Source organism: Euphorbia lathyris, chromosome 10, assembly GCF_963576675.1.
Source record: "Euphorbia lathyris chromosome 10, ddEupLath1.1, whole genome shotgun sequence".
Taxonomy (NCBI): Eukaryota; Viridiplantae; Streptophyta; class Magnoliopsida; order Malpighiales; family Euphorbiaceae; genus Euphorbia; species Euphorbia lathyris.
Genome location: NC_088919.1, coordinates 43,575,201 through 43,598,895, shown reverse-complemented (window position 1 = coordinate 43,598,895; position 23,695 = coordinate 43,575,201). Strand labels below are relative to the sequence as shown.

Below are 23,695 nucleotides of genomic sequence, written 5' to 3'. Positions count from 1 at the left end.
TCGAACATAGGACTGGTTGGATGTAGAGATTCCTTTAATCATTACTACAACTAACTATACAAACTTAGTTTTATGCCATATAATCACATTCTACATTATAAATACTAATTTTAAATATTTTGGGGGGCTTCTCGGAACTGAACCACGATTCGTCAAGGGTGTTCCGGAGGATCGGAGGGTCGGGAGACCCTCCCTTACCCCCCTAGATCCGCCCCTGTTTCCAATTAAAATCTTCTATACATATATTGAGATTCAAACTCGAGATATCTAACCAAAACGAGTTCATATAACTTATTTAAATATTTGTAGAAAATTGAAACTATTGGTAAATAAAAGACATATTAGCATTAGCAGAAGTATAACCACCATCAATAACAAGATTATGAGCAGTTATAAACCCAGATTCATCGCTCGCCAGAAACAAAGCTGCCTCAGCCACATCTTCAACACTCGCACATTTCCCCCGCAAAAGACTTCCTCTCTCCTTCACAATCTCCCTCACTTCTTCAGCTTCCATATCCGCTTTCCCCAAAATCCTCCGATGCGCACTCACAAGCATCTCCGTCGGCACACCGTGCGGCGATATGCAATTCACCCGAATTCCATGAACTCCTAACTCGCACGCGCTGCTCTTCATCAACCCTACAATCGCCTCTTTTGAACAACTGTACGGATGCGATCCTAATCCTCCCATTATTCCGGCTGAGCTCGACATACATATGATGCAGCCGCCGTTACCTGCCTTGATCATTGCCTTTGCTGCGTGTTTGATTCCGTGGATGATTCCGTTTACGTTGACGGAGAATAGGTGTTTGGCTTTGTTCATGTCCAGATTTGTGATGCTTCCGTCTTGGCCGCTGATTCCGGCATTGTTGAAGATGATATCGAGTTTTCCTTTCCATGTTAGTGCGAGATTTATTGCTGATTCTACATCTGATTCGTTTGATACGTCGCAGTGAATGTATTTGCCTCCGATTGAATTGGCTAGGGTGTGTCCTTCGTTGTCGAGGATATCTGCAATCACGACGTATGCTCCGTTTTCTGCGTATATTTTTGCTGCGGCGGCGCCTATTCCTCTTGCTCCTCCGGTTATAACTGCTACTTTGCCCTTCAACCTAAGACAATGAAACCTCCATCATTTGGTAGACTTCAATTAAGAATTTTATTTTGTTAATCTTAATTCCCAAGTTCAGTTTAATTCTCTGTAAAAATTGACAGCTGAGAGGCGGAATTGGATATATATATATATATAAAAGTTCTTACTTAAAAAAAACTAACAAGTTCTGCAGTAGACTAGGACCGTACTGATTCCTCCGCTCATATATTCTACATCAACAATTGAGCTAACATGACGTGGCTCACATATTCTACATCAACAATTGAGCTAACATGACGTCATATGATGGACGAGATCCAGTGGCGGAACCAGGACCCCAGATGACCCGGGGCTTAAAATATCAGTAAAAAAATAACAAAAATTTTTTAGCCTCCAATTCGTTAAAACTGTAAAAATATTATTTTTTTTAGAAACTAGCGTTGAACTAATAGAAAATTAAACATGTTTACTTTTTTTAATGGTAAAGACATAATAAAAATGAATATTGAAAAATAAAATTAAAAAAAATAAAAAAAATTTAAAAGATAGCTGAAGAAAATTTTCGTCATCGTGAAAATTTTTTACTACTGTTATGGTGCATTTGGCAAGGTCGTAACGATAGGCTTTGGCGGAATACTTTTTTAACAGCTCATCAGTCGTGGAGGAGAGGCTGCGAAATCTTATCAGACTGGATACAAACTCGACAAACCAGAGAATCTAAGAAGGGAGATCGGCGAGAGAAGGAGTGCAACCAGTGGCACAGACCTGCACTTAACAAATATAAATGTAATACTGATGCTAGTTTCTTCAACAACCTAAACAGAACGGGAATAGGGGCAGCAATCAGAGATAGCAGTGGCAATTTTGTAGCAGCAAGATGTGCTAGTGAGGAGGGGCTGTTACCGGTAATGGAGGGAGAGGCCCGGGCTCTGCTAGAAGCGATGGTGTGGGTAAGAAATCTGGGATTGGTTGCTGTCATTTTTGAAATGGACGCAAAAACAGTTTTTGATGCAATCAACCGGCCTTGTGAGGCGAGATCGGAGGTGGGAGATATTATTCGCCAATGTCAGGATATCCTACATAGCAATGACAATTACTCAGTCTGCTTAGTTCGAAGGCAAGCTAACGAGATGGCTTACGCATTTGCACAGTCCTCTCGTTTTTCAACTTGTCCTGTTTATTTTGATAATTTACCGAGTTACATTTCTTCTGTAATGTGTTCAACTTGCCCCATTGTGGCTTATTAATGAAATTTGAGTTCAAAAAAAAAAAAAAAAAAGACTAGAGAGAGTCAAACATAAGACCTCCTAAATAGAAATAAACATTGTTAACCATCTCATCTACCTTTAAACATTGAAATAGTATTACATATAGTTAATATAATTCTTTCCAAAATATTACGAGACATCATTACTAAATATTTTTTTTCTCAATTCTCCAGCGACCTGCCGGGGCTCGAGCCCACCCCAACCCCCCTGGTTCCGCCCCTGACGAGACCAATACTAGTCCAGTCCATTAATAAAAATTTCTCTCTCAACATAATTATTCTATTTCCTCCTGTTAAAATGATCAGGACTCCAAAATGGAAAAGTTTAAAACTTAAAATTGTTTATAATCACGTTTCTCACAAAACAACCTTTTTTTATTTTCCAAATCTTCATTTTAGATGTTTTTTTCTTTTCTAACCAAGCAAATCAAAATGACCTCAAAATAAAAAAGTTTCAAAATTAAGTTGCTTAAACTATCATTTCCATCAGTTGTATAATGGAGAGGACTATCGACTATTGGAGAAGTCACATTGATCAACAGTAAAATGTATCGTTATGTTAGTAAAGTTCAAACTTCAGTGACTATAATGAAAGCAAGTATAAAATTCAGATAACATAAGTGTTATTTACGGGTAAAAGTTAAGAGTTAGCAAGTATTTGATAATGGAATTCAGATATTAACATGCGGTGACTTTTTAATGTGTATACTCTAACATTCATACACCAGGCAAATTAATTAATGACACATTGTTTTTACACTAATCATCTTTTATACAGTGGTATATAAAACAATTTTTATTGGTTAAATGTATTGCTCATAGGTACCGTAAAATGAGAACAGTTTAGATAAGTATGGAGATCAAAATATGAATTTTTCCTATTTATAAGTACCATGTTTACTTGTTGAGATGATTGCTTAATGGAACTAACCTCTTTGAGGTTGATGAAGTTTTCTTGGCATCTTCATCCGTACAAACTTCTGGCGCCATTGATACTTAGATTAGAATGTGGATGATTTATATGAAGTAAGAGCTATATATATAAAGATGAGAAAATTAGGGTTGTTAAAAAAAATTAATAAAAGTGGTGCACTTTTTTAGAGGCTTTAGTTTACTCCTACATGCTCTTTTCATTCCTTTACTTAATTCATATATATGATTTATTTTTATTATATGTATGGTGTATCATCTAACTTTCAACAACATATATATGCTCAATTTCATGATGACATTAAAAATAATAAAAGGAAAACATTCTAGGAATGTATCAAGTTCATTATTGGTAAGTTGATGCAAGTACCTATATACTACATACAACATGATTATTTTTAACAATAAGGTGCAAAATTAGTCTTACCACAACAAATTTAGACTTTACATATAAATTTTTTCAATATCAGTTTTAACATTAGTTAGATGGAACAATTTGAGACTCTATTAACTGTAAAATCAACGTAAACCAATCTTTTTTTATGTCGCTCCACATCGTTGTCACCTACATTCTCTATATCCATTTAGAATTGCAAGAAGACGTGATAAGATATAAAGTTAACTTTATGGTTATTAAGTAAGTATATATTTACACTTTTGATATAAAATCGTGTTATTGGTCCCACAAAATAAAATATATTCTAAAGAGAGATGAATATTATATTTATTAGAAATAAAATTCTTTTTAATAATAAAAATAGTTTTAAAAGTATCTTTTGATGTAAATATGTTTTCTTTTGAAAACAGTTTTATAGTTATCGCGGTATTGCAAATTTATAATAAAGCATAAACTCGACCAAATAATTAAACCTTTCTTGAAATACTAGCTATGAAAATAAAGTAATTATGCCTAATGGTAGAGAGAGTAGAGCTATGATAGATTTGAACATGGAGAGTTTTTATAGATGTTCGACAATACTAGGGTTAGTTCTTTATCTAAGAATATTGTTTGAGAATTTGTATACTAGGGTTAGACGGGTTCCATCTTGTGAAGTTTGAGAATCTTGCTGGCAGAGACCATATGATCCAGGATGGATCGTGGATGGTTCAAGAACACTATTTGATGGTTCATACTTGGTCCCCTACGTTCGTTCCTTCTGATGTTACCGTTGATTCAAGAATTGCCCCTTCAATACTATAATGAAGATTGCCTGATGTTGGGGAATTTGTTTGGAAAGGTTGTCACGATCGACAAAAATACTAATGATAAACTCGGGGCAAATTTGCAAGAGTTGGGGTAGAAATTGATCTATCAATACCCCTTGTTGCCTAATTTCTCTTGAATGGGAATCATTATCACATTGAATACAAAGGATTGTATGTAGCGTGTAACAAGTGTTCATATACCGGATGGTTTCTTCTACTATCTCGAGTTTTTATTTCACTTCGACCATTTGAATGGCGTGCTCTTGCCTCATGAGCTGACGACTTCGTGGACAGATCATAGGTTCTCTGCCAAATGTCAGGAGATTCCCCCATGAATCTTTATTGTTAGAAAGCTAAGCAGAAAGATATTGGCATCCTCAAGTCACTAATTCTGGAGCTCATCAACTACAGCTAACATCAGATGCGGTATCAAAGTTAAGTCTGTTGATTGGTTTTTAGGAAAAAAAGAATGCTCGTCAGGGTAAGGGCACCAATACCTGTTTAATTGGTTTTTGCATCCCGGGAAAACACAAGTTGTCTGATTTTCATCAAGGGAATTAGGCTTTCTTTCTGTGGGAAAAGACTGGTCGAAGACCTTAACTCGCTTGTTCATTAAGAATGGAGATTTCCCAAACATACCTGCGGAAACTACAAAGAACAACTAGGACTTCTTCTTCTTCCACCATTTCTAGAGTTAGGTCATGATTTGATCTGTTGAATTCGGCACGCCTCTTCCTCAGTTGTTTACTAGACCTCCATTGCGGGGAATGCACTAGTGGAAAAGAATTGTAATGGAACTGTTCAAATGAGTCGTCGATATGTCAGTCCATGCTCGCCACACCAATCTGATGGTTGAATCTTGAGAGTCCATGTGTCAACATACGACTGCACAGAAACGTGATCAAATGGGGGGTCTTTGTCCGACAAACTTGCTCCGATGCCTAAATCAGTTTATGAAGGACTGGAGGATAATCACAATCAGTAAAGAAAAGTTGTAAGTTGTAATGTAAGCTTAATAAAACGAATGAACTTGTGTACCTTGAGTTGAGTTTACTCTATCTATACTGATGTCGAGCTACATAAGACGGTTATCAATTGAAGAGCATAGTGGGCCACGTTTCTCTTATTGATAAGAGAAAGTGTACCCAAATACCGGAGCTTGATCCCAAATACCGGAGCTTGATATCCCTCAATCCGCTAGGCTCGTGATATTCAAGATCATGTGCGATCATGATAGCGACAAGATCCTTGACTGGATCTAGTGAGACTTCAAGAATCGAGCTTCTTGACAAGCGATTGTACTGCTTTATTTTTTTTAGGAGATGCTCGTATTCTCTATCTCCAAGGATTAGTTCGGGGCTCCTAGGAGCGCACTTTACAATATCAATAAATTGTTTTTGATTCGCAATATTAAGGATATTTTTGTATTTTGTCTTTATTTCAAAAATTAATGGAAAATAAAAATATGCTAATTATTAGAGAAATGAAAAGAGAAAAACGAGTCAGGTTGCACGAAGGAAGAAAAAGAGTTCGGGCTCATAGGGACGGCCACAACATAGAGCAAGCGAGGACTGATCTGTGAAATTCTGCATCCGAAGCCGAAAAAACAAAAAGAGAGCACTGAAATACGAAAATTATGGAAGTCGAGGGTTCATCGAAGCCGATGATTGCAACGCAGCAAGAGATGGTGGAGGCAAGGGTGCCCATCCCCTATAGAGACCAGTGCGCCCACCTGCTTATCCCTCTCAACAAGTGCCGCCAGGCCGAATTCTATCTTCCCTGGAAATGCGAGAACGAGCGTCATTCTTACGAGAAGTGTGAGTACGAACTTGTTATGGAGAGAATGCTTAAGATGCAGAAGATCCGTGAAGCGGAGAAGCTTAAACAAGCCCAACAGCAGGGAACGCCAATCCCTCTCATCCCTAAAACTGCCAACGCCTAGCTGCAACGCCTCCATTTTTTCTCTTTTTTATTGGTAAGTGTTTTCCCCTGGCTTCTGTTTGATGGAATAATGTGATCCTGTTAGATTATAGATGAAAATTCGGGACTTTTAGGTTTGGAGGATAGGATCTGAAGTAGGATATTTGAGCTATTTGTTAATTAAGGTTTGGTCTTGGCCAACATTTTAGAGAATCGTAGGTATTGCCTGGTCTAGGGTTCTTATAGTTTTGTCAATTAACGGGATTTATCATCTATCGCCTATGGGTTCATTCGTGATTTACTATTCTGTTCTTGGGTTGTTGAATTGACTAATTGTAGAGGTAATTTAGTATCATTCTTTCATTTCTTTTAAGTCACATGATGATTGATAATTGTTTGAAGTTTATTAACCAATTGGTGTTTGATTATGTTTTGTCTGCGGGTACGAATGTCTATATGTTTAGGTTTTGCCCATTATGCGGACATGAATCTTATTTTGCTTCATTGATGAGTGGATGCTGCAAATTTGAAGATGTCCAATGTTGGCGTCTTGTTTTTTGGGACAAAGGACTGTGCTTGTATATTTTGGGTTTCAGTTTTGTGGAGGATTTGATGAATATGTCCATGAAAATTTTGATTTTGTGTTTTTGGGATACATGCATACTTACTAAAGACGCATGGCGCACTAAGGCGCAAGGCCAGGCTCGCGCCTGAGCGACACAAGGCGCACGAACAAAATAAAATTTTATAAAACTATAGATCTTAGTATTTAAAATATAAGAAATGATAAATTCTAAAATCAAAATACGATAAATACTAAACCATGATAATTCTCTTAATCATAAAAACATTCTAAGATGCAATAAACCCCATATTCTAACCAGTGACCATAATGTTGCTCTGTCTGCTGTTTGTTTTAGTTATAATACTATGGTCACTGGTCTGAGTTTGGAATCAATCAATTATGGCAGAAATCAAAGATAATAATAATGAGCAATTAAATTGAAACAAACAGAGTATGACAAGTTTTATGGAAGAACGTAATGGAAACAAACAGGTATGTTTAAACCCAAAATCCATTATAAGTTCTTTGATCTTTGAAGAACAAAAAAGAAGAATAGAAGAGAATAGGATACTGACAGCTAAATAGAAGAGAAAAAAATAGAAGAGAGGGAGAGAGAGAGACCAGAATTGCAGAAGGCAGAAGCATAGAAGAAAAATGGAGGAGAGACAGCGAGAAGAATACTTGTTCTTGAAACCTTTTATTAGTTTTGTTCTTCAATAATTTCTCTGTGTTGTTGGCTGCTTCTTTCTCTATTATCTTTCCCATTATATGCTCTTCTTTCTCTCTCTTTTTCCCCCTCTGCTTCATTATCTCTCTCTCTTTTTTTTTTTAAATTCCGGTTCTGCCTACTGTCTGTGTCTCTTCAGATTCAAAATGTCTTCTTTCTTTCTTTTTTTTGGTGTTTATTTTGGACCCTAGATGTGTCTAATCCAATGGTGAATATTAAACCTATATGTAACTCTTTTAAAACCTAATAAAACATGTGCCACATAGGCGTGATGCCTCTTATCACCATGCCTAAGCTCACAAAGGCATGTCTTGCACGTGGTAGAGTGATAGCGCCCTCCATTGGGGGTGCTGAGGCGCTAGGCCTAGAGCCTTGTGCGCCTTAGGCATGCCTTTAACAACTATGGGTACATGTATATTTTGTAATAGATCATGATGATTTTGGCGAACTATGGTGGGCATATGTTTATGTATTATTTGCTTGTGTTAAAGGCTTTAATATTTGTTTAAAGAGTTCAGTATTGTTAATACTTTATTAATAAGTATATTTGTGTCATTCCCATCTGATCACTACTATCTCCAAACGGAAATATGTTGCATTCTTTTTCTTCATCTCATCTCTCTTACTTTCTAAGTTCCATTTGGCTCCTTCTATGAAGACAGAACAAATAAAATGATAGATTTATGGCTTTAAAGTCCTAATGGTGCTTGGAGAATTAGATAGGGCTAAGACTTCTGTAAAGTGTTACTCCAGGACATGGTTCAGAAAAGTGAAATACAAAAGGCTGTTGGATCCACCAACCCAGTTCTTACTAATTAAGATTGCCCCATGTGTATTTTTAATCTCTTAAAAACAGCCACATTCAATTGTGTTTTGGGTCAAAGAAAAGTTGGAACAGGACATTCTTTCCTCTCTTTTTTTCTTTCCCATTTAGAAATGCATGATATTTGTTAACATATGCTGTATTAACATAAATAGAACTATTTCTTTTATTCTGGTTAAGTTTATGTAGTGGTAGATTTGTTATTGAAATGAGATTTTGAGTTTGCACTTGGAATCCTATCATTTATAAATAAAATAAAATTCGGAAGCAGTTAGCAGGATCAAGTAGAACTATGAGATCTACAAGCAATTTTTAGCCAATCAGATACGCAATAGGTCATAATAGTGGAATTAAAAGAAGTTTCATTTTGATTGTGTAAAGCCTACACCATTCTGTCAACCATGTGCTTTGTGGATATGCATATTAGAGAGAGAATGAGGAACAGGAAATATTTCCTGGTGCTCTTACTGTAACTCCCCATTTTGTTCTGCAAGTTCCGAAAGAGTTACGAAATTATCAGTTGATGGAACGAAGAATCAAATTGCATAAACACAGTAAATGGAAGTTTATGAGAGATTGTTTCTGACTTTTTTTAAGGTAATACTTTTTTCTTTCCACAATGAAGTTTCGAAACCAGTGAGAGATATTGAAAAATGGAACAAACAGATCAACATTTAATAAAGATGGATTAAAAATTGAAGGTCGTATAGAACAATGTTTAATTTACTGACAGCAATAAGTGAATTTGTCTCTTGCATTAGTATAGAAGTAGGGTTATCATTATTAATTTATTTTTGCCCTAACTTTCTCACATATCTTGGGTTGGCTATTGCTAGTATTGGTTGATATTTTTTTCCTGAATGGCAGCATTGGTGTGTGCCATTTCTCAAAGAGTTTATTTATAGTGATTTACTGCACTTGGAGAAATTTCCTGTTTTTCTACCTTTGAGTTTACGCAAATTGTAGCGGAAAGGGCATTTTGCATGTTTTTGTCTGTCTGGTATTCAATAATTTGGTCACATGGTGATCTTATAGGAGGCAAGCTGTGTTTTGTCGTCTCTTCCCTTTCCAATTGCATAAATCAGTACGTGCACTGTATATTTAGGAGGTACATGATTGTTGTCTTATACAATGTTAGCTGTGCATACATTTGCCTGTTTTATGCTTGCCAATAGGAAGAAATCCTTATCTTCAGTAGGATAACAGTACTGTTGAGTGTTGAGTGTTGGGGAATGAATTTTCAGCCAAAATATGTATGAAGTTGAGGAAGCATTGTGGTTGCTCAGTTTACTTTGAATTTGACGTAAGTCTCTACCATTAGATAGTTAAGTAAACCTACACAATGATGATTAGTATTTAGTACAATGTAAAATTGCAAACTGTCAAGGAACCAATTCTTTGGCACACACTAACATTAGAAAGCACCGTGATATGGTTTTACCTAGATGATGGATTGCGCCTCTAGTTATGGTTACCATAATGCATATGTTCTTCGCATCATATGAAGCAATTAGCCTTCCTATTTAACTATGTACTTTAGTCTTCCTAATTAAGTGCTTACTCATGCTTTTGGTCAATTTCGCATCATGTGAAAAGTTGCTTCACAAAAATTAAATAAATTGATATTCTCTATCTATATGTGCTGAACTTTATATGAAAGCCATTTTTCATTTCATGAATTAATAACTTTCATGTGATTTGATATTTGTAACGGCAATTTGATTAGATAGTGAAGATGAAAACATAATATAAAAATAAACTAAAACAAATCAAAACTATGAGTACTTGACTTTATGTCCTATTATTCAACAAATTTATCTTTATTATATTTTTCTTGAATGCTGCTTGCAAATAAGTTATACTGAAACTTGCAAATTCTACTCCCCATGGGGTTTGATAGTTGATACATTTGGTGCTATCATTAGTGTGAGTAGGGTGCTAAATTGCTTCCAGGTTTTCAGTATTCCATAGGTGTCGTTCATAATGGCTTTAGGAGTTCAGTGCACTCATATAATTTGTGAATGAAGTGGCCATTTGATAATGATTTAGGGTTAGGTAAAGGCAACATCCTCAAAAGGACTAATTTTTGGAATATAAGATAGATTTTTACTTAGAACAGGCTAGTTGAAATATGAGTATCGAGTGATTTTTTTATATGCTTTCGGTAAGAAGACATGTATTCTAATGTAAGAAAACCTCTTTAATTTTCTGGAGATCAGCAATTGATGTTTGTTGAGAAGCTAGCATATCTAATATGTCGTGACAACATAGGAAGTGATACTTGTCTTTAAGTTTGTCTTGTGTTTCACTTTTCTTGTTGCGCCTTATTTGTTTTGGCCATGACACTGATTCGATTATATTGCACTTGCAGGTTTTGTAGTGTTGAGAGACGAATCATCAAATGTTTATGGCCAGTTATTGGTGGGAAAAGTTCATTTGGGAGTGTTAAACAGGAGAAGATGTAAGAGACTCCTAATACTGTTGTTGGTCATTGATGGTGTTGAAGTCTATGGAATAAAATCCATACTATGTTTGTTTTAGCAGTTGATTACTTGATTACATATGCATAAACGTAATTGTGAAAATCACAATATAAGCTTGTGTGAAAAACACAGCATGTTAACTTGGTCTATGTGACAGCCAACTTCCAGGGACCTGTATAAGAAATGTAAGTTGTTGTCAGGGAATAAGATTCTAAATCAGTCTTGAGGTTTCAACCACACACCATAACTCTCACCCCACCCTGTATACGCTTTTCCTCTGCCGGAGACAATCTAGGCGGTAGGATTCTGTATAGTTCAGGGGCAACCTTAGAATGCCATGCCAAATATGCTGTTTAAGAATGTGCCTAGTTGATGATCATTTGAAGTCTTTATGTTGAACATACAATGGTCCTAATAGAGCATTGTTTTTAGGCATAAAGTCCGAATTTGCCCATAATTTTTTTGAGGAAGTGCTGATATATACCCAATGTAAACAAAATTTTTGTTCTTTAACATTTTCACCTTGGAGCTTCAGCTCAAATAATAGTACATGCAGCAATTAATTTTAGGTTTAGATGACAAAATTCATAAAACGACTCTTATTTGGGTCGAGTGGGGTTGTCGATTTGTTGAACGGTCGTTGGGAATCACCTCTTTCAGAGTGGTTATGGGGTGTTTTTGGGGAAAATTATAAAATTGGGTAAAATGGGAGATCCATTTACATACTTAACTCATTTACTCAACCTACTACATATTTAGACTGTTTTTGTGTGACTTTCCCATAATACCCTCAATATTCTGTCTTCCTCTCGTCTGACTTTGCAGAATCTAGCATATGCGAAGTTAATGCTTGGTTTAGTTGATGATTTTAATTAGCATATGCGAAGTCTGATTGTGTTTTTAACAAAATTTGCTAAGTGGTATATAACAAAAAATGTCAAACAACAATGGATTCTAACATTAAAATTATAACATTATCAAGCTTTACAACAAAATTGCCATAATAAACTCCTAACAAATCACTTCATAATACATAGGGTTCTATTCACCACTGATGGATGGATGTGGCTCACGGTACAAGTTCTTATTCACCAACATTAAAATCATAACATTATCAAAATTTACAACAATATTGCCACAAATAAGCTCCTAACTAACCACTTTAAATTGGATGTAACAAATCTGGACGGGAATTTATCCCTGTATTGGAAGTCCAGACTTTTTTGGGATGGATGTGTCACATGGTACAGAAGGAAAGTCATCCTAGGACACCGCCTTCTTGCGGGATGTTATGTATTCAACCACCTTTAGAAAAATTTAATCGCGTTAGTCAGAAAAAAAGGAAGATTTGGCTTCGCGAAACGAGGATTCGCTAAGTATGCGAACATAAATGTGCATGGAAGATGGTGATTTTACTTAGTGAAACAATGATTTCGCGACGTCTGCGAGGAGAAATGTGACGCTCTGACTTCGCGAAACGATGATTTCGCGGAGTCTGCGAGGAGAAATGTGATGCTCTGACTTCGCGAAACGATGATTTCGCGGAGTCTACGAGAGAAATTTATCGAATTACCTCGCAAACTTCGCGTAATCATCGTTTTGCGAAGTGAAATCGATAAATTTATCCCCGCAGACTTCGTGAAAACGGCATATGCTAAGTGAATTTATAGGAAAAACGCAGAGAAAACATTATATACTTACATTTTTGGACGAAAACAATATGATAAACTGGGGAAAACGATGAAAATACCGTAGAATCACCATTTCTTTGATGGTCACAAGAAGAAAGAAACCAAGAAACGAGCAGGAAATAGAAGATGCAGAACCATGGCTTTGTTTTCTAGGATTAGGAAGATGAAAAATCAAAAGATGAAGAGACAAAGAAGAGAAATACATGGTGATTTGGAGAAATTGTGCAGATTTCGTGCAATTTAAAGGAAGATCAAAAATCTTGGAATCATTAATGGAAGAGCTGCTAATCGTTTTGCGTAACCAAGAAGAAGGGGGAAGAGGAAGGGTAAGGAGTATTATGGGAAAGTTACACAAAAATAGTCTAGATATGTAGTCGGTTGAGTAAATGGGTTAAATATGTAAATGAGTCTTCCATTTTATCCAATTTTGTAATTTTCCCGGTGTTTTTGCGCTTTTCCATTCTTCATCATCAATAGGGTATTGATTGCATTCCAATAAATCTTGTCCGCTCTTTTATCATCAACGGGGTGTTGATTGCACTCCTAACGGAAGGGAGGAGTTATGCCTTCGTTTTTCATAGCTCGGACTAGTTTTGGAGTGGGTAGGGGATTTTTCTTTTTAAACCTCAAGTTATATGGTTTGGGTTTTTTTTTTTTTTTTTTTTTTGCTTTTTTTGCATTCTAAGAATGCAAATGAAGAAAACTTTTCACACCAATTAAGGCGACTTGAATGGTTAAGGATCTCAAGTCGCTTAAGTTAAATTTCGAGTTTAAGTTCTAGTGTGCATAAAAAAAACTTTAATTGGGAAAGGATCAATTTAAATGGTATCTGACGAACTTCGAACCGAGAAATTGATGATTATTTAAAAAAAAAAAACTTTTTTCTTAGTCGAATTGAGTGAGGGTTACCATCTTTGCCCTCACTTGCTAACCCTTTTTTAATTTGAGAATTATATAAGCCTTAATATATAATTAAGCTCTTAAATTTTTAAGATTTTAAGGGCTGAGTTGTTAATCATTTATTTTATCTTCGACTTTCATGATTTTAAAGATTAGGTGATTAATCTTTAATTTTTATAATAACGAGTACCTTAACAACTGCTCTTAATTTGTGAAAATTAATAATCAGAATTTCAATCCTTAGGATCTCAAAGTTCAGGTGCTTTATCATGTGACATTTGTTTATTTGATCATTTTTTTCATTGGTTTTAAACTATGATAAATGCTATTATTTTTTTAAAATAAATAAATTTTGAATATGTATATGTTCAAGAATTAAAAAAATTGAAATAAAAAAAAGGTTAATTAGAAGTAGATACTCTACGGCTACACAGATTTGCAGCTTGATACATGTAGTATTTTTCCTAACAACCGCAATCTTGTGTTTTGTAAAATTTTATATATTTTTTTTATTTTGCAAATTTAACTGATAACGACCTCAAACTGAAAACTTTCAAGAACTAAAGTTGTTTAGTATCATATTTACTATGGAACTATATTTTTAATTTTTTTAAAATCATCATTTTTAGAGTTTTCTCTCTCTAAACATTAACTTTATCTATTATAAAAAAATAACATCTAAATGACCTCAAACCTAAAAGGTTGAAGAATTAAAATTGCTTAAAATATCATTTAACTCTTGAAAAAAAATTCATTTTGAGATCGTTATCGGTCAAATTCTGACAAAGTGGATCCAAATATAAAATTTTGCAAACTATAAGATTACATTTGCAAAAAAAAAAAAAAAACACAGATTTCTATATACAAATCGCATAAAGCCACAAGACATCTATACATAATTAATCCTAAAAAAAAAATGAAAATGACTTTGGAGGGCTGAGTTTCTAATGCTTTGTTGTAACGTGGATAGTGTCAGTTCTTAGCTATGGGCTTAGCAGGCCATATTACGCGCCACTTCATACTTGAGCACCATCACTTGAAAGTGCTTTCCGTGGGCTTGTTTTGGACTGATTGCCTTTTCTTACTCTTTTCCCTTTTAACATTTCATTATTTTCTATATATTATAATTTTATACCATAGTTTTCTAATTTATAAATCACAAACTCTAAACTTTTAATTTATAAATTCTAATTTTTAAAATATATTAAAAGTATCGATTTTACTAATTTGATATAATCTAAAATTATAGTTGTAAATAGTTGTTAAAAGATGAATTTCTATATAATTTTCCCAAAATATAAAACCAAATTGGTAATTCATTTAGTTTTGACGAATTAAATATAAAATGTTAGTAAAATTATAGTATGATATAGCTGTTAGAGATTATATTCTGTATTATCTCTACACATTATCTTTAGGATAATTATCTCTACACTAACAGAATTATACTTGTATTAATATTCTAGTAGTGTGATAGAATTATACTTACTATCAACAGAAGTATATTAGGGTTACAACTCCTGTAATATATATACGAATCATTAATGAAACCCTAATTAAGGGAAATTACAATCACTCTATCTCTCTCTCTCTACCTCACCGAAATCTCTCTCTCTCTCTCTCTACACAAACATTCCGAAACATCAACATGGTATCACGAGCAAGTTCCGGTCTGGCAGCCTCGGGTTCCCTTCCCCAGTCGTCGATCAATGCTTCTACTGAACTGCAATTCAACACTACCGCTGTTGCGCAATCGGAGATTGCGGCTTCTCTGTCCGTTGCTCCGTCGCTGTCTGCCGCGGCGCCTCCATCAGCAGCACCGGCGATTTCATCTCTTTTTGTCGCCGGGTCTGAATATACGGTGGCCAGTGCCTCCGCGTCCTCCCTACAGCCATCGTCTGGATGGCGATTTGATTCCCCGTTCACAACACCAGAACAATCAACAGTTACATCCAGGTACTTATTTGATAATAAGGACTCCGGATCAATACCACGAACCAGACAAATACAAACAGCTCCTCATCTGTTTCCACCGCTAGGTAATAATTCCCAACCAATAATCAGACCATCTTTTGGCCCTCCCCCTTCATACCACAGTTCACAATTACATTCCTCATTGAATTCACACAATTCTGATTCTTTTCTCTCTTACCCCAATCATGAACAACCCGCTTCATCTCATCATCCTATTTATTCCAACTCCACCGCCAATTCTGTCACCGTGACTCGCCCTGCTCCTCCGCATATAGCGACTCACATTAAATTAACACCCCATAACTATAAAGCCTGGAGAATGGCCATTGTGTCTATCTTAAAAACTCATCACTACTTCGAACACATCATTAGCAATAACCCACCGCCCTCAAAATTCTTGCCTCGTAGTAGCTTTCTGTCTGAACATGATAATATGATGCTTAACCCTGCCTTTACTGCTTGGGATGATATTGAAAACACTGTGATGTCAATGTTGTTACATTCTCTCACTGAAGAAATATATCCTTTGATCACTTGTTTTCATTATGCTCATGATATTTGGGTTGCTTTAGAGGAAGCTTATGGGATCATTACTGATTCCAGACAGTTTCAATTAAGTTTAGAGCTTCAAGCTCTAGAACAGAATCATATGTCCATAACTGAATACATGCATAAGCTCAAAACCCTCTTGGATGATCTTGCTGCTTCAGGAAGCCCTTATCTTATGCATTTGCTACCGTCTTTATTATATAAAAACGTTGGTGAAGCGTTCAAATCATCCATTCAAAATCTCATCACTCAAAGAGGCATGCATGTTAGTTTTTATGAACTGTTGAGCAACCTAAAAATGGTGGAAGGTTTGGTTCAATCAACCAAGAAACCTGATTTTCTGCTACCCGCCCCAAGTAACAATTCTCTTGAAGCACATGTCTCCACGGTCAACTCTAATGGTGTCATTAAAAAAAACAAAAAGCGGAGAGGTGGTAAGTGCTTCAACTGTGGGGATCTGGATCACTGGGCAGACAAATGCAAGCGCCCGAAGGGCTATGCAACACAGGCAAGGAATGGTCCACAAGCATATTTGGTGTGGCATACACCTTCAGACCCATTCAGTGGGGCTATTCAGCCGTGGTATCCAGACACGGGGGCCACAAACCACATGACGGCTAACCCTAATCAACTTCAGCGCCTCCTTCCATACCCTGGATATGATACGGTTCAGTTTGGCAACGGGCAAGGTTTGCAAATTTCTCACTTTGGGCAATCTGAAATTAATAATCTTCATATTAATGATGCTTTACTTGTCCCTAAACTCACCAAATCTCTTTTATCTGTTCAACAATTCTCACGTGATAATTCGTGTTTCTTTGAATTTTGGCCTAACCATTTTCTTGTGAAGGATCAAGCAACTGGGGAAATCCTGTTACGAGGTCCGAGTAAGAATGGGCTCTATGTTCTTCCACCCAACTTAAAAGAGGCGCTAGTTGGAGAGAAAGTGTCTTTTGAACGGTGGCATGCGCGCTTGGGTCACTGTCAGAATCAAACGGTTAGCAAAATCTTGAAGAATAATCATCTATCTTCCTCAGCACCAGTCAGTAGTTGTCTTTTTTGTCCTTTAGGAAAATTAGCCAAGTCTTCTTTACCTTCTATCAGTCGTTCTAGTACTTTTGTTTTTGAAAGTTTGCATCTTGATGTTTGGGGCCCTGCCCCGATTCTATCATTTAATGGACATCGTTATTTTTTTTATTATTGTTGATGAATTTACTCGCTTCAGTTGGTTGTTCTGTTTAAAAAATAAAAGTGAAGTAGCTTCTGTCTTTCACAATTTTCTAGCAATGATCAAAAATCAATATAATGCACATGTTAAAAATTTCTACTCCGATCTTAGAGGTGAATTTCAAAAACTTCAACTGTTTCTACAATCTCATGGAATTTTGCACAAAATTGCGTGTCCACATACTCATGCTCAAAATGGTATAGCTGAAAGAAAGATTAGGCATGTAGTCGATACGTGTCTAACTTTGTTAGCAAATGCTTCTTTACCTCTCAAATTTTGGAATTATGCCATGACTCATAGCATGAGGTTAATCAACAATCTTCCTACCAAAACCCTAAAAAATAAATCTCCGTTTCGTGTATTTCACAAAAGAAATCCGGTTTATTCATCGCTACATGTTTTTGGTAGTGGAATCTTTCCGTTACTTCGTCCTTACAACAAGCACAAGTTTGATTTTCGCTCAAAATTATGCATTTACTTGGGTCCATCTCCTAATCATTCGGGAGATTTGTGTCTGGATTTCTCAACTGCATGTATCTACGTCTGTAGGTTTGTGCGTTACCATGAGGATATTTTTCCGGCTATGCAAACTGCGCCGTCGCCCATCTCCGCTAGCGCCGGGTCGGAAGCACCATCGACTGAACCTTCGTCTATTCTCGGACCTTATCCAGGTAATTCTCTGATCTTCACTAATCAAACTCCTACTTCTGAATCATCTGAACCGACACTGTTATCTGGTGAATCGGCTCCGAAAACACCGTCCACTTCCTCACCGAATACTGGACACGCATCGCCTGCATCAGCCCCAGAAAATGTCTCTGGTATTTCCTCACCCATTGCGGTCATTAACAACAGCATCTCAGACATCACGGTATCAGATTTGGCCATTGCGGTGTGCAATCAGCAGCAACCTGCACAGTCTCCTACAACGCCAGTTGCAGATCCTGCGTCGCCATTGCCCCTTACAACTCCTGCTGTCACGGCGATTTTTGCTGCGCAATCGGAGTCTGATTTCACAAATGCGTCGGCCATGGCAGATGGTATCGCACCAAGTGATGCGCTGCTAACGCCTGTGGCGTCGGCTGTGTCTTCCGCAGTCCCGCGTATGCATTCGGGAAGCTCCGTAGCCACTACATCTATGGTGCCGACAATGCAAACAAATACGACAACATCCAATTCATCAATCTTTCGGTTTTGCGCAAATGCACCGCGGAATGTTGCTCCTCTAATTCGACGTAAACATGTGATGGCACTTCGTCATTCCACTATGCACTCTCGATGGAAGTTTACGGCGTTGTATGCGGAGCATCCCGATGGAACGGTTGATCCAACCTGCTTCAGCAAAGCACATAAACTAAGTGAATGGCGAGCGGCGATGTCTGATGAAATTCAGGCGCTCCTCACAAATGGTACATGGACATTGGTCCCACGACCGTCAGGAAGTCATATCATAACATTACGGTGGCTCTTTCGTAACAAAAAGAAAACGGATGGTTCAGTTGATCACTACAAAGCACGCCTAGTGGCGCGTGGCTTCACACAAAAATCTGGGATTGACTACAAGGAGACGTTTAGTCCAGTGGTGAAAGCAACTACAATTCGCATAATCTTTGCCCTTGCAGCAGCAAATGGATGGTTTGTCAATCAGCTCGATGTCTCAAATGCTTTCCTTCATGGAAACCTATCTGAAACTATCTACATGGAGCAACCTCAAGGGTTTCAGGATCCTGACAAACCTGATCACGTGTGTCTTCTGCGTAAAAGCTTATACGGGTTAAAGCAAGCACCGCGTGAATGGTTCACTCGACTGAAGACATTCCTTCTCTCCCTTGGCTTTCAAATGTCCCTTGCCGACAATTCTCTCTTCGTTCACAACAAAGGCACTCATCACACATACATTTTATGCTATGTGGATGACATACTTATCACCGGGAATGTCCCTGATCACATTGTGCACACCATTGCAGCTATTGAAAAGGAATTTCCTATTCGTAACTTGGGGAGAGTCGAATACTTCTTAGGAATTGAAATTCAGTACTCCAATAGTGGCATACACCTGCGTCAAGCTAAGTACGCAGTGGATATACTTGAGCGTGTCAAGATGGTTGATTCAAAACCAATAACAACACCCATGGCCACCACACCGTCTTTGTCAAAGAGCCTTGGCATGAGTCTTCCTTCGGATGATGAATACAGAAGTGTAGTTGGTGCTCTTCAATATCTATTCACCTGACATTGCGTTTGCAGTAAACAAATTATGTCAGTTTCTTCACTGTCCCACAGATGAGCATTGGAAAAGTGTAAAACGGATGCTTCGATATCTTCAAGGCACTCTAGCCTTTGGCATTACCATGTCCACTAAACCAATTGACTATGTCCATTGTTATTCGGATAGTGACTGGGGTGGGTGTCCCGATGACAGACGATCCACAGGTGCATTCTGTGTCTATCTTGGTGTTAGACGAGGTGCCGCGGCCTAATCTCCCGGGCGGACCGGGGGGTGGACAACCTCATGGAGACGTAAGCGGTGATTGGCGTCGAAAGCAACCAATCGTGGAATCAAGCTGCTCGGTAGGACCGGAGCTCGGAGATATGGAAGAGTCGCCACCCACGAATGGGAAAATGAACACCGATCCCTTGCGGGAGACCGGTGTGGGTTCGGGAAACTTAGGTACGAGCCGAGAAGGCTAGCTCCTTTCCGGAGAAAGGCTACTAGGCACCCCGACATCGCCCGGTTATGAACCACCGGCCTCCTACTCAGCATGTTAGGCGATAACAGACTAATCGTATACTTCTTTAAGTTTAAAATTCATTTGAAACCCTTTTCTTTCTCTTTTTGGAAACCATTTTGAGCATATGATATTGAAAAGCCACATCAGTAAAGAATCACCCATTTATGTTTATACATACACAGAGAGGGGGAAGAAAGAAGTGATTTATTTACAACCGTATTTAAATGTTATATTGTGTGTCTATTCTACATTAACTTATTTCTCCAAAACGATGTTTATTACATGGTTCGCACTTTAATCGCCGTTGGAACGATTTAGGTGCGTTTTAAAACCCCGTTTGATGAAGCTTACTCGAATCGCCGTTGGAACGACTCGAGTAATTGAAAACGTTAAAGTAAAAGCCTTTTAATAAGAAAACGTGGTTAAACATACAAGTCGATTTTATTTTGTACAAATTCATTAAGAAAGCGATTCAAAATCTCCATTATTAACAAAAAAAACGATTTTGATTACAATGTTCGCTTAATCCGTCGTTGGAACGGACTATGGTTTTAAAACGTGGTGTTTTGAAGACGATTTGAAATATCAACCAAAATGACTCTATTTATCTACATTAGAGATCTAAGAAAGCTCATTAGCTTAAATAATTTAATTGAAAACTCTCTTTTTGTGACTTATTTTCCCCACTTATTTAATGGACTCTCTAACTATTATAATTACATCAATAAACACATTTAGGCCCGAAAATTAATTTTTCCAAGTGAAGCCCATTTGAAACATGGACTCATAAATGGCCAAAAGAGATAAAGAAAATAATATAGATATATATTTACACATTTTAGCCCAAAAGACATAAAATAAGAGTAAAAGAAAGTATACTATCCAATACATATATAAGAAAGAGTAATGAAAATAATATATTTATACTTTAAATATATGAAAATAGTAGATGAAATTCATAAATAAGAAAATAGCATTTATCACTCAAAATAACTCTATTTGTCAATAATTAACATAACCCAAATATACTCCAAAACTATATATATATATACATAACTAATATAATCTTAATGTCAAAAAGACTATATGTTTATTCCCTAATATCTACTAATTGTCTCACAAAATACCAAGTAAATAACATTTAAAATAGATTTTAATGTGACTTAAATAAATAATGATAAAAAAAGGGAAAATAATACATACATTTATAAAAAATAAAATGGAACACCACTCTTCTAAAATAATTATATATGTTAAAATTCTAAAACAATTTGAAAATCATATATTACATAATTATATATATATATATATATATATATACACTAAGGATTAAAAGTCTAAAAGTTAAGAAAAGGGGACCGAAATGGCATTTTTTACATTTTGGCAGATTTACCGACGGAAAATCCGTCGGTAAACAGCCTTTAGAGACAGAATTGGCAAATTACAGCAGCATTCCAACATTTTCCAGATTTGTTCAAAAGCATTAAATTAAATCTAATTCAATCGTTTTGGACTTCCGAACTACCAAAGATGGATCATAGTCGAAAACGGAAGTTCCTAAAACGATGTTTTTATTTTAAAACGTTATTTGGAAACCTCTTTTAAATAAAAAAAACTTATAATTACAACATTTTCGATACCCGAACTACCTTTTTATCGGATCACGGTTCGTATTGGGATATCCAAAACGAGGTTTTTATTTTAAAACAAAACCGAATTTTATTTAACACGAAACGAAAATTAAATAAATACGCTAACTAAATAAAACGTGACAAAATAAATAAATGACTAAAGGAATAAAAACTATAGCATAAAAAAATAAATAGAAGGAGAGAAATAAATTAAATAAAATAAAGAGTCTAGTCCTCGGATAATACCTTTGATTCGGTATATGACAGTCGAAGCCGATTGATTCCACGAACCGCGAGCTCCCGATTTTAATAAAAATTTAGTAAAAATTAAACTTAGGAAATTTGGAATTTTTGAGAAAAAAAAATATTTTTCTCAAAAAAATCCACTCTCTCTCTCTAAAAATGTTTAGAGTGAGAAAGTTTTTCCCCCCCAAAAAAAAGCCCCTTTTCACCTTGGGATCCGTGCCCTTATATAAGGAAACGGATCCCGGAACAATGGGCGACGCCCAAAAAAAATTGGGCGTCGCCCAACCTAGTGTTGGGCTACCGCTCAACCTTGTTGGGCGGCCGCCCAACTTTCGTTGGGCGAGCGCCCAACCCTCGTCGGGCGTCCGCCCGACGCCTTGGGCGTTCGCCCGACGTGGTTGGGTGCCCGCCCGGCGACCCTCGGGGTGTGCCCCGCGCCGTCGGATGCGTCCACTCCGTGGCCGCCGAGCGCGCGTTCTGCGCAGCTAGACGCTCGCACGTCGGGGCCGCCGAACGCGCGTCTCGCGCTGCCAGGCACGTGTGCTCAACGGCCCACGAGGGCGCGCACCGCCAGCGGTCCCAGGCATTGCTCGGGCGTCGAGAGCGTGCCACTCGCGGTGCGTCTGACGGACACCGCGCGCACGTCTCGAGCCGTCAAGCGGGCGTTCGACCATCGTCGTCCGCGTGCGGGATGCCGTTGTGTGCCCGCGCCGTGCCGTCAAGCGGACACCCGAAATCAATCGCTTCGACCGTCTTGTTTCAGGTTTTCGTCACAGGTCCTCCGACTCGGTGTCTACAGTTGCCCCTACTTTTCTATTTTGACAGTGATGTGTGTGGTTCGAAAACGTTTTTGCTAACGTAACACATGCAATGTAAAACATATAAAAGTAAAAGACACCTAACGAGTAGGAGGAAACATACCTGACCTTTGCGCTGCGCGCTCCGGCGTTGCTCTCTGACTGCATCAGACTCTGCTTCGGGCTGCACCCTAGTTCACGACCGTGGGGATAATGGCTAAATAGGTACCCTAGTTTATGACCGCGGGGATAATGGCTAAACAGCTACCCTATTTCAAGATTGCGGGGATAATGGCTAAATAGCTACCCTGATTTACGACTGCGGGGATAATGGCTAAATAGCTACCCCATTTTAAGATTGCGGGGATGATGGCTAAACAGCTACCCTGGTTTACGACTGCGGGGATGCTGGCTAAACAGCTACCCTGATTTACGACTGCGGGGATAATGGCTAAACAGCTAGCCCATTTCAAGATTGCGGGGATAATGGCTAAACAGCTACACTATTTCAAGATTGCGGGGATAATGGCTAAACAACTACCCTATTTCAAGATCGCGGGGATAATGGCTAAACAGCTACCCTATTTCAAGATCGCGGGGATAATGGCTAAATAGCTACCCCATTTTAAGATTGCGGGGATGATGGCTAAACAGCTACCCTGGTTTACGACTGCGGGGATAATGGCTAAACAGCTACCCTATTCTACGATCGTAGGTAAATATGGCTCAAAAGCAACTCCGGTCTGCGACCATGAGTCAGATGGCTCAAAAGCAACTCCAATCTGCGACCGTGAGTCAGATGGCTCAAAAGCAACTCCGGTCTGCGACCGTGAGTCAGATGGCTCAAAAGCAACTCCGGTCTGCGACCGTGAGTCAGATGGCTCAAAAGCAACTCCGGTCTGCGACCGTGAGTCAGATGGCTCAAAAGCA

General features: G+C 37.6%; 2 protein-coding genes across 2 annotated transcripts; one reads left to right on the top strand and one right to left on the bottom strand.

Annotated features, from left to right (window-relative positions):
- Positions 1 to 268: 268 nt before the first annotated feature.
- LOC136209311 (short-chain dehydrogenase reductase ATA1) lies at positions 269 to 3,369 on the bottom strand. The gene is made up of 2 exons (XM_066000750.1): positions 3,295 to 3,369; positions 269 to 1,115 (listed from the first exon to the last, which is right to left on the bottom strand). Exons 1-2 carry the CDS (start codon positions 3,351 to 3,353, stop codon positions 320 to 322), a joined length of 855 nt encoding a protein of 284 aa, XP_065856822.1. The 5' UTR covers positions 3,354 to 3,369; the 3' UTR covers positions 269 to 319.
- A 2,627-nt stretch (positions 3,370 to 5,996) lies between these two features.
- On the top strand, positions 5,997 to 11,256 carry LOC136210016 (NADH dehydrogenase [ubiquinone] 1 beta subcomplex subunit 7). The gene is made up of 2 exons (XM_066001677.1): positions 5,997 to 6,474; positions 10,906 to 11,256. Exon 1 carries the CDS (start codon positions 6,136 to 6,138, stop codon positions 6,439 to 6,441), a length of 306 nt encoding a protein of 101 aa, XP_065857749.1. The 5' UTR covers positions 5,997 to 6,135; the 3' UTR covers positions 6,442 to 6,474; positions 10,906 to 11,256.
- The last annotated feature ends 12,439 nt before the right edge of the window (positions 11,257 to 23,695 follow it).